This window comes from Sarcophilus harrisii, chromosome 2 (assembly GCF_902635505.1).
Source record: "Sarcophilus harrisii chromosome 2, mSarHar1.11, whole genome shotgun sequence".
In the NCBI taxonomy this organism is placed as follows: domain Eukaryota; kingdom Metazoa; phylum Chordata; class Mammalia; order Dasyuromorphia; family Dasyuridae; genus Sarcophilus; species Sarcophilus harrisii.
The window spans coordinates 83,075,661-83,095,242 of NC_045427.1; the positions used below are offsets into that span (position 1 = coordinate 83,075,661).

Genomic DNA, 19,582 nt, shown 5'->3' on the forward strand with positions numbered 1-19,582 from the left:
CTGGTGGGCATTGGGCATAAGAACATGGAGGGTCTCTTCCTCTGTACCTCCTATTTTCAACTGGGATGTTGTCTCTTCCTGAGAGATGACTAGGTGACTGGAGAATTAGACATTTTTTCACATCATGATGACTTTTCAAACCTTTCCAAAATGGGAATTATGCTTAAAAGATAAAATAATTTCAGCTATTTCCACCATCCTGGCCCCCAGAAATGCTATAAAGGTTTATAAAAACATTTATCTCCACAATAAGATAATAGTTGTTATGCATTTTAGCATGGTACATGGCATTTAGTATGAGCTTAATCAATGCCTGAAATAAAGAACTAATGACAGAATAATCTAATTCCTAAACTCCAGTGCTTTTACATGGCAGCCAACCAACAGTCCAAGTTATTCCATGGACTCCATGCTGTCCTGTCTGCCAACACTATGCAAAGTGCTGTAATTTAACAGTGCTCAGTCAGAAATCTGACAAACAGAGGGAACAAGAACAGGAGTCTGAGATTTCTGCAGGTCTGGAGGACAGGGGATTAATATCCAGTTAAGGCCCATTTTGACTCCCTAGAAGTCACTTAGGGCAAATTTCTAAGTGAAACAACTTTGAGGTCCAGCCTCTGGAAAAACTGTATTCAAAAGGGAAGGAGTCAGAAAGTGAGAGAGAGGGAAATATATGGGGGAAAGTAAGAAATTATCCAAGATCTCAAGTGATAGAAAGTTCACTTAAATACCCTGACTATAAACCAATAAACCACCAGGGAAGATGAAAATAGAAGGGAATTTGGCCTTCAGTGTTTCTAAATAAGTCCAGAAATCTCTTAATAAATACCGTAAGACAAAGGAAAATTAATCAATACCTGATAACACAGAGAATACTATGCATTTAAGAGAGCATGGAATCACAATAGGGTGAATTTTAAAATTTTCTCTAGGGAGAATTAAGAATCAAGAATTTATGGGTCTTCACAGTAGAAATATGAGCAAAAAAACAAAACAAAACTTGATCTACCTTAGCAAATCTCACCATATAAAAGAAAGAACTGACTAGGAAAACAAATATAAAAAGTGATATGGAAAAAGGAAAACAAAAAATAATAATACTGAAAGAAAAAGAATACCTAGAGAAAACTTCAGGATTATAGTCTCCCCAAAGAACAAGACATGTCAAAAAGTCTGAAGACTATGATGTAAGAAATATTGCAAGAAAACAGCCAACCTAAAAAATACTGATTGACTTCAAAAAGATGACAAGGCTTTGCCATTATTATTTAATTTTTAAAGTTTTTTGGTTTTGGGGGATTTTTTAAAAGGCAGAAATCTAACACATCCAGGAATTAGACTAGAGTGTTCTAAGGGAAAATCTCTCTTTTTTTTTTTTTTTGGCTTTTTTTTCCCCTAGTGTGCATGGTCTAATATTTCTTTAAATAGCCGTGGCTAGAAGGGACTCACTTTCTCAGAGGGTAGCCTTCATCCTGGGAGACAAGCTCTCCAGAACATAGGATGGGGCCAATTCCAGATAGCTATTGCCTTCAGGCTTAATTTTATGTATTTTTTATCTGTATTTTCTGGTCACTGAGAGGAGAGTATCAGATATCTCACTGTAGCTTACAGCTAGAAAGTTTATGTGGCGCCCTGTATCTCCCAAATGGAGATCCTTTGGCCTCAGCTCATTTTAGGGAACTCTGCCACAAAAATCCCAAAGGGTTATGTGAGTCTGACTCGTAGCCCTATCTCTGGGATAAACATGCTTTGTAACTGCCATGTAAATGACTCTCAGTACAAAACTCAAGCCAGAGCATTTTTCTATATACTATCTAATGATATTCTTGGTCTTTCATATGTAAATTAGCCAGCAAAGCTTTTTTAAGCTTTGCACTAATCCTGAATAAAATTAAAATTAAAAGGTTATGAATTAAATAACACTAAAGGTTTTAAAAAAAAAAAAAAAACAATAAGATAGATGAAGATTGGCTAATTTTTGGTGTATTCCTGTTTCTCAGAGAGAAAGAGGGAAATACCAAAATCTAAAATAAAAATGGTCAAGGTAAAGGAAGAGTTCATAGCAAATGAAGGAGATGAGGAAAACTGTCCGAGTGTTAAATACCAGTTATATATCAAAAAACCTAAAACTTGAACAGAATAATTATATAAGTTATAAAATTGAAAAATACCTACATTAATCAAACATGAAATTCTAAAAAACTTGACCTCAAAAAAAGAGAAACTAAACAAGTCATAGGACAGCTGGGTGGTGAAGTGGATAGAGCACCTGGATCTGGAGGAAAACCTAAATTCAATTCAAGTTTCATTTACTAGCTGAATGACCCTGGGCAAATCACTTTGCCCTGTTTGCCTCAGTTTCCTCAGTTGCAAAAAGAACTGGAAAAGGAAATGGCAAATCGCACCAGTATCTTTGTGAAGAAAATCACAAAAGTGGTCACAAGGAATTGGACACAATTGAAATAACTGAACAACAAAAACAACAAAGTCAAAAACTTCCAAGTAAAAATTCCTTGGGTTCATATGATTTACCAGTGAATTTATTAAACATATAAAGAATATGTAATCCTCATATGAGATAAATTGCTTTAAACAATAGAAATTGAAGGCACCTTATCAAACTCCTCCTGTAAGACAGTGCCTTCAATAAGGTACTGATACCGAAATCAGGGAGAAAGTTAAAAAAAATAAAAAAGAATGTTGATGCAAAAATACTGAATATAATATCAATGAAGATGGTGCAGCAATATATACAAAAATGTTTGCTGCAATCAAGTTGAATTTAAATAAGGAATGGAGAAAAATTATAAACAGAAGGTAATGGTTATATCAATTCTATAATATTTAAATGGACCTGTGATCTTATTGATTTCCAATGATGCAAAAAACATCCACGCTTGCACATCTTGCTTATGTACTCTCATAAATTTGCCATTAAAGGGTTAAAGCCAATACACTCGATGTTTTTGTCTTTTTTTGGATATCACTTGAATATTAATGATATGTTCTAGCTGTATACTTATTGTCTCTATCCCCTGCTACATGACTAGCTGATGTTACCTCCCCATCATATAATTGTTTGATGGCATCTTTTATTTCTGTTTCTCTTTGGAGTTCCTTAATGTTATAGCCAGACCACATACACAATGCATATCTCCATTGCACTCTATAAGATAATAATTTTTAATTTTTCAGACACTTTTGTATTATATTACTATGCATTTCAAAGAAATAAATTTCTGTAAAAATGTGTAATTTTTACAATTATAAACACATCTACAAGTTTTAAACAATATATATATATGCATATATATATACACTGGTATAATGCTAATATTAAAAACATGATATTTTGTTTTCATAGGAACCTTAAGGTCATTAAAAGTCTTTGCAATTTCCTGAAGGCAAACCAGCCTGCTTGAATCTTGTTTAACTCTGGGTTCCACTCATTATCTATATGTACCATAAGTCCTAGCTACATATTCATATATCAGGATAAGACATAGAAATTGTCAATTCAAATTCATGTTATAAATTAAGCAATAAACATTCTTTATCCACTTGGTTTTTTACTATATGCACAGGTAGTTTAGTGATCACAGCCATCTTCTGGGATTTGATAGAACTAGCACAATATTATCCACAATCAGGAGCATCTAGAAGACCTCATCATATGTAAAAAATTCTTCTTCAGCTTTGACTCTTTGCTGAATCTCCTTCATTTCAGTGATGAATACATTTAGTAACACATCTTACTGTTTTACTGATATTTAGGCTAAGAAGACAGCTATTTTTGTCTTATCTTTCAAAGAATCCTGAATTTTTATTGTATAAATGGGAGATAAATTGGAAAGACTGAATAGTGTGGTATTTTGTTTTACTAAATCATTTTTTCATAACTAATAAACAATATATAGGGTAGAATCTTATATTCTCTAAATCTTTCAGCAAAGTGTGAAATGGTGAAAAGCTTCATTGCTACATGTCATTTATAACATACTACATACTCCCTAATAATACCTAAATTTTGGGATGTCTTCAAATTATATAAAATTTACATAAAATTGGGGTAGGTCAGGAAAAAGGTCCATCAAAATATAGCACTCATTTATGTTAGAAACATAAGAAAGCACAATAATAAAGATATCTTGATTTATAATAAATAGTATTGAAAATCAAGAGCCAGCTTTATTTATAATGGAGAAAGACTAAAATTCTTTCCAATAAGTAAACAAAGATGTTCCCTTTTACTACCATTATTTAAAAGACTTCTAAACATGCTAGTGATCGCACTAAGATCAATAAAAAATAGAGAAAATAAACATAACTATTTATAAATGATACAGCAGTTGACTTAGAAAAGCCTGAAGAGTCAACAAAAAAAATCTATTAAAATAGTAACTTCACTATCATAGAAAGTTATAAAATTAACCCTTAAAAAGCATTAGATTTTATGTTATTTACAAAAACAAGTAGGAAGAGATGGAAAAAGAAATTTATTCATATTAACTGCAAAATGCATAAAATACTTGTGTAAAGAACTAATTTTCCCAAAATATACTCAAAGCTTAATTGACTATAAGTTTAAAACATTTAGAAATAAAAGAAGATTGCATAACTGGAGAGAAAGTCATTGTTCCTGATTGGACTGTGCCAGAACATAAAAAATGACAGTCCTACTTAAGTTAATACACAGATTTAGTGCCAAAGCAATCAAATCACCCAAGGTTAATTTACAGAACTAAGCAAAACAACTAAGCAAAATTTATCTAGATTTTAGAAGAGCAAAAGGTCAATGATCTTTTGGGAAATGATTAAAAAAAGAAGTCGGAATGTAGTGAGTGTATTTACTGGTAAAACCTCAAACTATATTATAAATCAGTAATCATCAAAAATCATTGATAATTGTTAGAAAATAGAAATATTAATCAATGAAACAGACTAGATAAATAATATATAGGAATAACTGAACCTAGCATCATAGTAGATAAATATAATGGTCTAGTCTTGGTCTAGTCTAGTCATGGTCTAGTCACAAATGACTAGAACAAGGACTTCTGGGTTATCTAGAAGGTTGGGAAAACCAGAAAGTCATTTGACAAAAATCTATTTAGACCAGCATCTTACATCCTGTACCATAATAAACTTTACCTAAAGAATAAAAGTCACACCCCCTAAATAAACTGCAGTAGCTTTCTATAACCTATAGTATCGTAAAGAAATTCTTTAATTTTTAACTTGGTCCTAATCTACCTTTCCAGTCTTTTTACGCTTTATTCTCTTTTCCACATTCTACTGACCGGCCTCCTAATTGCTCCTCACATGTGATATTCCATATTCTTTGTATAATTCATTTCTTCTCCCCCTGCCTTCCCCACCCCCAACTCCTCCCTATGTACAGAGCCACTGGCCTCCTTTGCTAGTTCTCTTATACAACCGTCCATACAGCCTGACTCCAAGTGTAACCCCTGGCTGTCCCACGAGTCTGAAATATTCTCCTGCTTTCTTTGCACCTCCTGCCTATCCTGCTGTCTCAGCTACCAGCCCACTTTCTGCAGGAAGCCTTTCTCTGCCCGCCCTTAATGCTAGAGCCCCCCTCTGAGATTTTCCCCAATTAGTTGGGTGTTGCATATCATGTTTGGTATTATCTGGTATATATCCTACATAGACACAGTTGTTTACATGTTACCCTTTGAGGATGTTTTTTGCTTGTCTATTTCACCAGGATTGTCACAAAGTAGTAAGTGCTTAATAAATGCTAGTTGACTGTCTGATTGCTAGCTGTCTTCCAAATATCTGAACCATTATTAATGTGGAAGAGGTGTCCTCCTTGGTCCCTGAAGATAGAAATACACAATTACAGCAATGGAAGGAACTGGAAATGGGTGTAAATTTATGCTTGATATGCTTCCAATAAGTTCAAAATCATAATGAACTGTCTCAGGAAGGAGGGAGAGCCCTATCACTGAAAATCTTCATGAAGTGCTAGGTGATCAACCCCTGAGGACAGTGGGGACTCCTGTTCAGGTCCAGAGATATCTTTAAGATGCTGTTATTCTGAATTCCCACTCCCTCCCAAAAGGTTGGCTTAAATATTTCCTAAGTATGTTTTATTTTTTTCTTTCTTTCATAAATTACTAAATTATCAACATATAGTCTAGGTAGGTACATAGAAATCCATTTATTTTGTTAAGTTGGTTTTTTAAAAAAAAAATTTTTTTAAGAAACTGAAAAAGAAGAGGATTTTTTTTTTTTTTTTTATTGGAACCCAAGAGGCAACAAACAAATTTTAGGAGAAGCAGGATAGTCAAAATAATTTCTGAAACAGCAAAGCCCACTATAAAAGCAATTCCATGAGTCAAACATAAGAAATGGACCTTGGTGCCTTTTGGCCCTGCTTGACAGTTCTAAAAGCATACTGCCCCCTGGTCAGGGACTCTGCCAAGACTAGGACAACTAGTGCACCTGAGGCCTGGAGCCCACAGCAGGGTCCTTATTGCTGGCTGAAGTTCAGACTCCCATTCTCATTTGGCTCAGGATGGTTAGGTCACCTTATTTTGCTCCTTTCTCTCCCATTTCCTACTAGTAAAATGTCTACCACTTCTTCCTCTACATACTGGGGAAAGGGTGAACTGGGGAGAGAGAGGGAAGAAGGGGCCTGAAGGATTAATGAGCTGATTTTCATAAAGCACTAGGACATCTTGGAATGGAAAGCAGCCTGGAAGCTCAACAGCACAACCATTTACTCAGTACATTTTGCCAGCTGGTCATTCATCATCAAAAATTCCCCTATAACTCTATGACTATTGCTTAATCACCATGTATAAATACCTATTAATCTTGCAAAGTCAAAATACAAACAAAAGACAAAAGTCTTAATTTTTCGTGTCCTTATATTTAGGTTCAACATTTCAGAAATGGACTTGTATGCCAATGACTTCTGGATTTTTTTTTTTAAACCAGAAATGAAAGAAACTTCTCCTTCCCTTTCCCCTCACCCCTTTCTTTTAGTCTTCCTTTAAATAAACTGACTGGACTAAATGAACTAACTCAGACTAGGTGCTAATGATCAAATAAATTATGGAAGAAAAACGTGCTATGTTAAAATTTAAACTAACATTTTTGCATTAATGATGTTCCAAAACCTATATTCAAAATATACAGAAAAACCTTGAGCAGTTCAAAATGAGCATATTTATCCCACTCACATTTTCTTTCAAGTATAAATTATAAGGCCCCTATTCATTAAAAAAAAACTCTTCTGCAGTTGAATTTCATTTATATCAAACTTTAGAGTCTGTGACAGGAAATGCATACTGGTGAGGGACCGTCAGCACAGATTGTGGCTTTGGTGAGGGAAAAGATTTTCATGTGGAAAAGTAGACCACAAAGCAGGCTTTCCAGCATCACTTTGGGGAGGGGGATGGTGGATAAGGGAGTCATACCATTAGCAACCTCATCTTTGATTATGAGGAGGAGCAGTCAGCAGGCTTTGGTTTTATCACTTAAACCCAAACCTGGAATTTCTTATATAGACACTATAAGGTTATTTATGTTAATGGAAGAGATTATGAGTACAGAAAAGCAGGTAATTGGCTCTGGAATATACTGAAGTATGTGAAGCTAATTATATCTTACCTAGGTTGATATTAAAATGGAATTTACATTCCATGAACACACCTAATTAATGGCATTAGGAATAGGAAAAACCTGATCTTAAGAAATCTGAAGACAACTTATAAACTGAGAAATATGTTTTGGGATATCAGTGGCATTAGGAATCTGTAGTCAATTTTTGTTTCTTGTGAAATGGGAGATGGAGACCAAATGAATCTAGATTGCCTCCTTTCTTTAATTCAAAAAACACATATTAAATACCTACTGTGTGGCAGGTATCGTGAGGAAACTATGAATATTTGCTGAATTTGAAAGAGGGAGAGAAAAAGAGAGGGAGAGGGTGAGAAGAAGGAAGAAGAAGAAGAAGAAGAGAGGGAGGAATATACATATGTGTGTTATATATATTATTTTATTTATACATATATATGTATAAATTATATAAATATAGAGACAGACAGAGAGGAAGGGAGAGAAGCGGGAGGGGAGAGAGAGAGAGGTAGGGACATATATAATACACACACACACACACACACACACACACATAAAGAAAGAGAGAAACAGAGAGAGAAAGAGAAAAAGATCTCAAATCCGAATGAGGGGTATAAAAAACATAAAAGAAACTGGAATTAATTCCCTAGCCAGAGAGAGATAACAGATTCAGGGCAAGGGTATTTGATGTCATTCTCAAGCATCTTCACGGGTTGGAAGCTGAGGACCAAGTTGTTCTGAGGCTCCCCCAGAATGTAGCTCAGAATCAGAGGAATGAGTGATGAAGAATCTGTGGTCAGTTCCAGCTTAGAATCTATATGAATTATACCCAGGTGAGCCCAGGTGAGGACCTGCATAAGGTCTTTGCCATAATGCTGTTTTACCAGGAACAAAACTGGCATTTGGGTCTACACAAGAGTGCCACCAACACCTTCCCTGGAAATTCTGGTGTGAGATGTCACTTTAAAGAAGGAGAAAGGGAGATTTCAAAAACTGTATGTGACAATAGTCGGATGGGGATCTCCCCTGGTGAGATGCTAAGGTCCAATATACAATCATGTTCTACTTGCTGTTTAATAACTCATGAATAGATACATGGATATCTGAAGAATAAAAGTATGGGCATTTGGGTTTCTGAAATAAGAAATTCCTATTTGTTTTCTTGAAATCTGAATTTAATGAAGCCTTGCTGTGTGACCTTGGGCAAACAGCTTGACTTCACTTAATCAGATTTAGGTGATCCAGCAAGTGTGTCAAACAATCACATGGGGATGGGATAGGGGTGGGGTGAGATAATTTAACAGCAGTCCAGCACATGGAATTTTACTAAATTGTGCTAGTGAGCTTGCCCATAAGACTTCTTGTTTCTGTGATAACATCCAGTAATTCAAACTTAGGCTTTGTTGGAGAAGCAGTGGGATTCAGGAAAGGTTAAGAGAATCAGGAGAAAGGATCTAGAAACTCCTCAAGAGAAAGCCTGATGCCCTGGGGACATTTTTCCCTCCACAAACTTTCTAACAGTGTTTTGCTCTGAACTCTTCATGACCCTCTCTTCCTTTTTCAGGATCCATCTCTCAGTTCAATTCAATTGCATAATTTGCATCATAAAATTCTTTGGCCATTCTCCAAATGGCGGTGCCATGATCAGGAGGCAATATATATATATATATATATATATATATATATATATATATATATATATATATATATTATGTATGTAGATCCTGGTTGCAATCTGGGACAAGCCATTTCCTCTCTCTGTTCCTTGGTTTCTCCATGTCATAAAACAAAAGTAAGAACTAGATTATCTTCCAAAGCTGATATTTGGAATCTATGTTTTGCAACATGATCCTTGTAGTGAGATCCCACTGCATCAAAATAATTTTATTTTTGCTTATTATTTTGCTTTTGTTTATTTTTGCTTCTCTTTTTCACATGGAAAATGTTCTGGGTTCTAAAGTCAATCAACAAAGCAAGGAGAGGAAAGGAGAAGAAAGAAAACAAAAAAAGGGAGAGGAGAAGAATAGAAAGAAGAGCTGAGGTAAGGAGAGGGTCAGTGCAGGACTGATTTATTCCTCCTTCTATGAGATGCACACCTTTTTCTCCACCTAGCCAAAACTATACAGGATTTCAAAATCATCCCAAGATAACATTTTCTTCTCCAAGACTCCCCAGACAGTTTTGGCCTTTGGTGACTTCTCCCTTTTCCTTTTCCAGTCTTACCTTTCATAAAGATTAGCATTTATAGATCTGCATCGTTCTGTGGTTGTTCTGAGTGGGGTATGTATACACACACACACATACACGCACACACAAACACACACACATCTTACTCAACTCTTTATTTAGACTCTAAGTCCCTAAGATAAGGACATACAGGATCAGAACATCTTTGAGCATATGAGATATTCTGATTCCCCTCATTTTACACACAGGGAAAGTTTTCTCCTCTTCTTATCCTTTCCTGATTCTCTTGGTTGTCAGTACATTTCCTTCTTCCTCCAAATACTTCATATTTATCTTGCATATGCCCATACACACATAGGCTGCTTCCCACTCTCCTATCTTATGAAGTATAACTCCTTGAGGGCTGCAACATGATCCTTGGAGTGAGATCCCACTGCATCAAAATAATTTTATTTTTTGTTTTTATTTATTTTTGCTTTTCTTTTCACATGGAAAATGTTCTAGGTTTCACTTCTGCCTCTGTATACACCTTTCCTAGGGCAGTGCTGGGAAGGACTTAATAAATCTTTGGCGATTGATTGACAGATATTACCTGACTCAGTATTGGGCACACAGGGGCCACTGTAATAGATGTTTGCTGACCAATGATAGATAGAAATATGTATTACCCTCCTATCTCACTACCCAACAGATCAAGGGAATGGTTTTTATTATCTTGACCTCAAATTTTAAAAAGAGAAGTGGTAAAGAAACAAGCATTTACTAAGCACCTACTATGTGTCAGACACCACGCTAAGTGCTTTAGAAAGATTATCTCATTTAACACTCATCTTGTATTTGCCAAACTTCCTCCCGACTTTAACACAGGACTCCTCCAATGTATATCTAATTCTGATAACTCCTGGGGCAGGCTGAGCTTTTCAGGGGTTTTAAAATTCCTCCCGACTTTAACACAGGACTCCTCCAATGTATATCTAATTCTGATAACTCCTGGGGCAGGCTGAGCTTTTCACGTACCTTTTGGCCAGCCAGAGTTTGGCCCTGATACAAGCAGTGATGTCAGTCAGCTCCTGCTGAAAGTCTGAATTCGCTCTGTGTTTGGAGTCTGAGTAGGACTGTAACAAATGAAAAACCTAAACCAAAGAAAGAGAGAGAGAAAAAACATGATAGCCTACTGTGAAAATATGTTTTTCTAAATGCTCAGTTCCTCACTTTCACCTTTCCTCAAAATAACTCCTCTCAAAGAAAACAGCCACCTGCAGAATGCTCCTTTAGTCTCCTCACAGAGAAGCAGCTTGTTGGTTTTGGAAAATGCAGTAGCCATAAGAAACTTTCATCCTTAATTGGTTTCTGTCCCCTGGGTGCCTTTCCTGATTCCAAAAAAGGCAATTACTTCATCACTATGATGATCATTTGATATCACATTCTATTAAATGGAAGCAACCTATAAATTGATTTCCATAAAAAACTTAAAACATCTTTCTTGATGTCTCAACAGTCTCTTATGAAAGAAAAACGTGCCTTTTAAAAGCCAAAGTCTCAATACTTTAGGAAAATAAATCATTCTGTTAGTCTAAACAGGCTGGCGGGTCTAGGTTTGTCAGACCAGACTTGGTTAGAGGAACAACTTTGCTCAGCTTCGAGCCAATGAGTAAAAAACCCTATTTTTCCAATCTTAGGCCATGACCTTCACAAATAATCCAACTTTTCTCTCCCTAACTTTCATCCACAAGACAGAAATAAGGACAATGAACCAGAGGCCACATTTGCTACAGAACTGTAGGGAAAGACATGGGGGCAGGCCATCTTGGAGAAATTAGAAGTAGATAATCTGTTCTTCCTTCCTTTCTCCTTCCCTTCCTTCCTTCCTTCTTCCCTCTCTTTGTTTTTCCTTCTTTCCTTCTTTCCTCTCTTACTTTTTCCTTCCTTCTTTCCTTTCTCTCTTTGTTTTTCCTTCCTTCTTTCCTTCCTCTCTTTTTCCTTCCTTTCTTCCTCTTTTCCTTCTTTCTCTCTTCCTTTCTTCCTTCCTTCCTTCTTCCTTTTCTTTTCCTTCTTTTTTATTTCTTTTTTCTTCATTCCTTTCTTCTCTTTCTCTCTTTCCCCTTCCTCCCTTCTTTCTCTTTTTAAAATAACAGCTTTTTATTTTTCAAAACACATGCAAAGAGGGTTTTCAATATTTAACCTTGCAAAACCTTATGTTCCAAATTTTTCTTCCTTTCTCCATTACTTCCTCCCTTGCCTAAACAGCAAGCAATCCAATACAGATTAAACGTGCAATTCTTCTAAACATATTTTCATATTTATTATGTTGTACAAGAAAAATCGGATCAAACAGGGAAAAAATTAGGAAGAAAAAACTAAGCAAACAAACAAACAACAACAACAACAAAGATGAAAATACATGCTGTGATCCACATTCAATCCCCATAGTTCTCTCTCTGGATGTGGATGACTCTCTCATAAATCTATTGGAATTGCCTTGAGTCACCTCATTGTTGAAAAGAGCCAAGTCCCCCATAGTTAATCACCACATAATCTTCTTGGTGTTTTGAAATATTTTCTTGGTTCTGCTCACTTTCTACTTTTTTCCCCAGTTCTAATTTCTCTCCTTAACTTATTCGGCTATGTGTCTGCTAGAGATTTTCATCTAAATTTCTCGTAGGAAACAAAGTGAAGATGTCCCAAATTTCCCTACTTCTTTTGGGGAAAACATTCTCCTAATTACCTAGGTTTAAAAACTTGTAGTCAGTATTGACCCTCTCTTCTCTTTCATTCTCCAACTTTCATCAGTAGCTAAGTTTTGCTAATTCTTTTTCAATAATATAGAACATCACTTGCATTTGTTCCCTATTCTCTTTCATTCATATGACTAGAAACCTGATTCAAGCTTTTATCTCTTTTCATCTAATAGTCTCCTAATTCTAGTTTCGCTTTTCTACAAATCATCTTTCAAACAGAGGCCACAATAATTCTTCTAAAGTATAAGTATAGTCATATCACTTCCTTGTTCAAAAAATTTTAGTGGCTTCCTTTACTGGCTTTTGTTTTTTTAATTAAAGCTTTTTATTTACAAAGCATATGCATGGGTAATTTTTCCAACATTGACCCCTGAATAGCCTTTTGTTGCAAATTTTCCTTTTCTTCCCCACACCCCCTTCCCTATCTGGCAGGTAGTCCAATCCATGTTAAATATATTGAAATACATGTTAGAGCCAATATGTGTATACATATTTATAGAATTATCTTGTTGTACAAGAAAAATCAGATCAAGAAGGAAGAAAAAGAAAAATAGAAAAAAAATGCAAGCAAATAACAGAGAGAGTAGAAATGCTATGTTGTGTTCCACCCTCTGTTCCCATGGTTCTCTCTCTGGATGTAGATGGCTCTCTTCATCACTGCACAAGTGGAACTGGTCTGAATCATCTCAATGTTGAAGAGAGCCACGTCCATCAGAATTGATGATTGGATAATCTTGTTGCCATGTGTAATGATCTCCTGGTTCTGCTCACTTCACTCAGCATCAGTTCATGTCAGTCTCTCCAGGCCTTTCTGAAATCATCTTGCTGGTCATTTCTTACAGAACAATAATATTCCATAACATTCATATACCATAATTTATCCATCCATTCTCCAACTGATGGGCATCCACTCAATTTCCAGTTTCTTGCCATTACAAATAGGGCTGCCACAAACATTTTTGCACATGTGGGTCCCTTTCCCTTCTTTAGTATCTCTTTGGGTTATAAGCCCAGTAGTAACACTGCTGAATCAAAGAGTGTGCACAGTATGATATTTGAGCATAGTTCCAAATTGCTCTCCAGAATGGCTGTATCCATTCACAGTTCCACCAATAATGTATCAGTGTCCCAGTTTTCCTGCATCCCCTTTACTGACTTTTAATGATAAAAACAAATTTTTCAATCTGGTGCTCAAGATGTTTTGCAATTTGATTCTAATCTTCCATGTTCCAACAAACCTGGCACCAAAGTGATTCTCCAAACTCAGTATTATACCTCTCAATCTCCATGACTTCCAATCAGTCACATCCTAAGCACGTGGGCCAGCATCACATGGTAGACAGAGAACCAGTCAGAAAGAACCTGGTCCAAATCTCACCTTGGATACCTCTGGGCTGTGGAATCCTGGGCAAGTCATTTACACTTTAAATTTTGTGGGTATCTCTCTAAGACTGTTAAGTTATAGAGAAAGTGCTGACCTGAATTGGTGGAGGACATTTCCTCACCTGGGAGTTCCCCATACTAAAGAAATCACAGGTTCCCCTATCCATCCACCAGAAAAGGAATTTATCCCCTCTGCACAGCAGTCAGTCATTCAAAAAGCATTTAAGATTCTTTATCTTCCTCTGAGGCTCAGTTCAGATGCTTTCCTGAGCTACACAGTTATTAGTACTTTCTCCTGTTGCCAATATTTCTTTATTTACTTACTTGTGCACATATTCTATCTGGTATGTATGCTGACCCTTTCTTGGTAGGGACCTACTTACCTCATGATGTAAACTTTCTGAGAGAGGGACTATCAAAGGGCCTTGCACAGAGCAGGCTCTTAATAAATGTTTATTGACTGACTGAATGGGACCAATGCATTTTTTCCTCTACCCCTAGCACTGAGCATATTAACTAGCACATAGAAAATAATACATATTACGCCAATTAATAGTAGAAAGAACAATGGGTGGGAATTGGGGAAACCTGAATGGTAGTTTTAGCTGTGGCAATAATATTTGGGGGGTGGGGCGGGTTAAGTTCCTTAACCACTCTAGGTCTCAGTTTCTTTATCTGTATTGTGAGAGGGTCGGACAAGGTGATTTTAAAAGTCCCTTAACATTTTTCTTAAAGTTTTATTCATGCCTTTAATCACTTCTGGAAATACCATCTCTTGCCTTTCCCACAAAATTGCACCCTCCTTTTAAATAGAAAAAGAACTAAACAAAAAATGCCCTATACAGTGACTGAATCTGACAATGTACACTCTAGCCCAGGAGATCCCACTTTTCTCCTAAGAGGAGGAAGGAGTCTCCAAGACCTATTCTCCAGGACCCTCACTGGCTTTTCATTTGCTCACAATTTGGCTTTATTTTAGTGACCTAACTTTTTAGTTTACCTGTATTCATTTACACACATCTCTATATATTCCATAGAATGTCTCAGTCATAATTTTTTGCTATGTGAGCATGTATTTGTAGAGAAGAACCATTTATTTAGCTATTCCTCAATTGATAGGTACCCTCCTGTTCTTTTTCTTTTCTTTTTTGACCTCCAAAAGTGCTGCCATGGAATTCTGGTATATATATTGAGCCTTTGTTTTTGTTTTGGGCTTTTTTTTTAAGGCGTGTGCACAGAAATGGGCTGCTGAGTCAATCATTATAGTGAGTATAGTCAAGTTTTCCCCCCAGGATTCCAAACAAAAATCTAGAACAGGTCAATCATCAGTATACTTATATTCCCATCTTCTCTCAACCATTGACTGTCAATCATCAGTACACTTATATACCCATATTCCCTCAAACATTGATTGCTCAAGGATTTTGTCACTCCCAAATTTGCAGGGTATGAAGTAGAATTCTAAGATGTCTTTTCTAAAGCTTAGCAAAGTACCTGGCACATAATTTATTCAATAAATATTTATAGAATTGAATTGAACTGAATTCATCAATTATCTGTCAGGGAGTTCTTAGTCTTACCATGCATATCAGTTCCTGATATACCTCAGAGACCTTGCAGTTGTAATGTTTTAGAATCCTCTATATCATTCCTTTATTTATGAAAATGTTAAATGTGTGGGGCTGGACCAGGAAATGTGTGGAGATCACAGAAAAGCAACACATCTCCCAGAGGGGAAATTCATTATCTCAAGCCTCATTGTCCCAAATAACTAGGATGGCTGACTATACTATTTGCTAAATACTACTTTAGCTTCCCTTCTCCAGAGAAAGGAACATGTTTATGAACATAGCAGTGGAGGGTATGGAGTTGTATCCATAAATGAACGCAGCATGAAGAAAAGCATCAGGAAAACTTGTTTTAAAAACAGAAAGGGAATTGTACTAATAAAAAAGAGTCACTAAGATGAAAATTTACAACAACCATAATAAAATAGTAATGACCAAAAAATGAGAGCAGGAAGGGGAAAGACAAGAAGCTAGGAGTCTTCATGAATTGTGCCATTGGTAGCCATAAGCCCTGAAGGAATGGGGAGTTGGTTACAATGGAGGTAACTTTCTAGGGGGTAGAGTCTATTTGGGATCACTGATAAATATTTGAGTAGTTGGCTTATTGTTTACAAAAGTAAGATAAACCATGATTCATTTATGTGTTACAGCTAATTTTTGTTTCCCAAACAGAAGTAATTGTTTGGGAGAATTAACCCCAGGCTCCAGAATGGAGATTGAACATGATTTCTCTAATGATGGACCTGTTATTTCAGAGACAACATCAAATGTCATCACTTCATCAAAGTCCCCACAAAGCACTCATCCTCCAGTCTGGAGAAATGGCTGAGATGTCTGTTACTATGTTTGGTGGTTGCTAGAGCGAGAAGCCTTTCTCTGCCCAAATTCTCACTATTCTAAGAGACCTGGCAAAATAATCAGGCTTCAGTGGACCTCGAAGAAGCTGCAGAAAACCAACCATCAAGAGCTCTTCATGGTGTTACGAAACAGTTATTAATCAGCAGACACCAGCAAGTTACACGACTTTGAAATCTCCTACTGAAGAAAGCTATAAAATCTCCAAATACTACATGTTTAGAAGAAACATCACCAAACTGATGGATGTTTAAACTTAGTCTTATATTTGCTCACCTAGGCTGGCAAAAACAAACTTGTTTTTGTAATGCTTGGTTGAGCTCTAGTGGCTTATGAAAATCATTCTACCAGTCCATCAATTCTGTCACCTTGGACACAAACTCCTACAGTAATTGTAATCCTGGGTCACTTGTTAGGTTAGTGGAATGATCCATTTGCATTTGACCAAAGGAAAACATGAGCACATTTAGAAGAAACTCAGGGAAACTGAAAAATCAGGAGGTGGAAAGAGAGAGGCAGGGAGGTAAAGGAAAAAAATGATCAAGTAATCAACAGTTAGCATTTAAGTGTTTACTAAATTTGGGGATGTAAGCACAAAAGTCAAATTGTAAGTGATGAAAAAGGTAAAAAAAAGAAGGAAGAAGAAGGAGGGGAGGTAGAAGAATAGAGGGAGAGAAGTGAAGAAAGGAGAGAAAAGTGGGCAAACTCTGATGTTAAAGTGTAACACTTTAAAAAGCATAACTAATGACTTGTAAATGGTTTGTGAGTACTTCTGGATTCAAACTGAAAACAATAACATATAAGAACATTCCCCAAAACTATTTGTGATGTAAGTTTTAAGAAAAATCAGCTCACTGTTTATGGAGTGTGAGGAAACTATCACTGAGGTTGTTTATTGGCTTTAATACTTGTTTGTGAGATAGTAATTTTTTTAATGATTGTTTATATTTCATAAATGGACTCAAGGTCCATGTTTATGTAACTCTCTCCATGCAGTGTGTGACATAGAAACATGTGCTTACTAAAGCAGTTATCAATCCATCAACCAATAAACATCTACTAGGAGGCACCTAATAAGTGTAAGGTACTGTATTAGGTGAAGCAGTTAGGTGGCACAATGGAAAGAACACTGGGCTTGTGATCAGGAAGATTCATCTTCATGACTTCAAATCTAGCCTCTGACACTTACTGGCTATGTGATGGTGGGCAAGTCATTTAACCCTATTTTCCTCAGTTTTCTCATCTGTAAAATGAGCTAGAGAAGAAAATGGCAAACCACTGCGAATCTTTGTCAAGAAAACCTCAAGTAGGATCACAATGAGTTGAACACAACTTCAAGGAATCCACAACAAACTATGATCTCCCCTCAAGGAGCGTATATGGAAGGGATCCAATTCAGCTACCTTATTTTACAGAAAAAGAAACAGAGTTCAGCCTGGTGAAGTGTTTAACTCAAGTTAAAAGCTGGAAGACTGTCCTAGATCCCCCGACTTTAAAATCAATACATTTCTGTTCTAACGCATTGACAGAAGAAAAACTACCCATGAACAGCAGTTAACAGTATGAAAGTAACTGTTATGGTAGAGCAAACTATCAAAGGAGTGATATAGAATTAAGTATTAAAGACATTCAAAGAAAGGAAAGTTCATAGTAGTCAGGACAGGTTTCTTTTTTTTCATTGAAGCTTTCTATTTTCAAAACATATGCAAGGATAGTTTTTTTTTTTTTGTTTTTTTTTTGTAAACCACTGATCCTTGCAAAACCTTGTGTTCCAATTTCCCTCTCTTCCCCCTATCCCCTCTCCTAGATGGCAAATAATTCAATATATGTTAAACATGGTAAAATATATATGTAAATCCAATATAGGCATATGTATTCATACAATTATTTGCACAAGAACAATCAGATCAAAAAGGGGGAAAAATGAGAAGAAAAAAAAAAGCAAGAAAACAACAAAAAGAGTAAAAATGCTATGTTGTAATCTACCCTCAGTTCCCACAGTCCTCTCTCTGGGTGTAGATGGTTCTCTTCATCACAAGATCATTGGAACTGGCTTGAGTTGTCAGAAGGTTTCATAGAAGAAGGGAACTTTAGGGTAGAGATTCTGAGGAGGGGGAAAGATGGGCAGGGGAATGTTCAAGGGGAGGGAACTAAAGGGAATTCATTGATCATCTGATAGTCTGGGTGCTCTTCTACTTTTTTGGTGTCATGGGCCCCTTAGAGGACAGTTTGATGAAGCCAATGGACCCTTCTGAGAATGATCTTTTTAAACCTCAGAATACCAAAACTGTGATTTCCTTCCACCACATCTCCAACATTTGTCACCATCTCCCTTCCTCTCACGGGGCCATCACTCCCATTCAAGACCTCATCACTGCAGTAACTATCCAGTTCCACATTCCCCACCTGTCTGCTCACCTCTTTACTTGGATAGCCTCTAGGTATCTTAAACTCAACATGTCTAACATGGACCTCATCATCTTTCCCCCTAAAAGTCCTGCTCCTGCCAATGTTTCCATTTCTACTGAGGTCACCACCATTCTTTCCGTCCCTCAGGAGTACAACTTGGGAGTTATTCTCAACTCTTTGTTCACTCCAAGATGTTGGCACTGCCCCATGCCCCTATATCAGAGCTCATTCCACCTCTTTAACATCCCTGCCCCCTTTTCTATACCACGACCACCCCAAGCCAGTCTTTCTTGTCTAAATATTACAATAATGCCTTAAATGATGATCAGTATCTCTCCCCTCTGTGTCATTCTCTCTCTGTCTCTGCACTGGCTCCTCTGACTTCAAAATCAATACATTTTCTGTTCTATCACATTGACAGAGGAAAAACTACTGTTTTGATAGAGCAAACTCTATCGAAAGGAGTGGTATAGAATTAAGTATTAGAGACATTCAAAGAAAGGGAAGTTCCCCCATGTCTGGAACAATCTGCCTCTTAGCATCCTTCAAGCCAGCTCAAATCTCACCTTCTAAAGCTCTTTCCTAATCCTTCCAGTGGCCATGCTCGTCCTCTTTGAGATTTCCTTCCATCGCTTCTGCACTTTATCTCTTGTATATTCTTAATTATTTCTATATTGTCCCCCCAGTTGGAATGTATACACCTCTAAGACAAGGATTGTTTCTGCTTTTCATTCTTTGTATCTCCAGTGCTTAGTATAGGACCTGTCACCTAGTAAGTGTTGAAAATAAGCTTGCTGACCTACTGAAATAGGGGAAATAATAAGAGCTAGTATGTAG

General features: G+C 36.5%; 1 protein-coding gene across 2 annotated transcripts in view; it reads right to left on the reverse strand.

Annotated features, from left to right (window-relative positions):
• The window catches only part of THADA (THADA armadillo repeat containing), a 419,051-nt gene that overhangs the window by 113,256 nt on the left and 286,213 nt on the right, over positions 1 to 19,582 (reverse strand). Inside the window, exons 30-31 of one of the 2 annotated variants that reach the window (XM_031950413.1) lie at positions 10,810 to 10,925; positions 9,329 to 10,225 (exon numbers count right to left, since the gene is read on the reverse strand). In XM_031950413.1, coding sequence (XP_031806273.1) covers positions 10,060 to 10,225; positions 10,810 to 10,925 — 282 coding nt within the window. In that variant the 3' untranslated portion in view covers positions 9,329 to 10,059. Of the gene's footprint in view, positions 1 to 9,328; positions 10,226 to 10,809; positions 10,926 to 19,582 lie in introns of those variants that run through there. The other variant, XM_031950412.1, reaches the window with a different exon arrangement.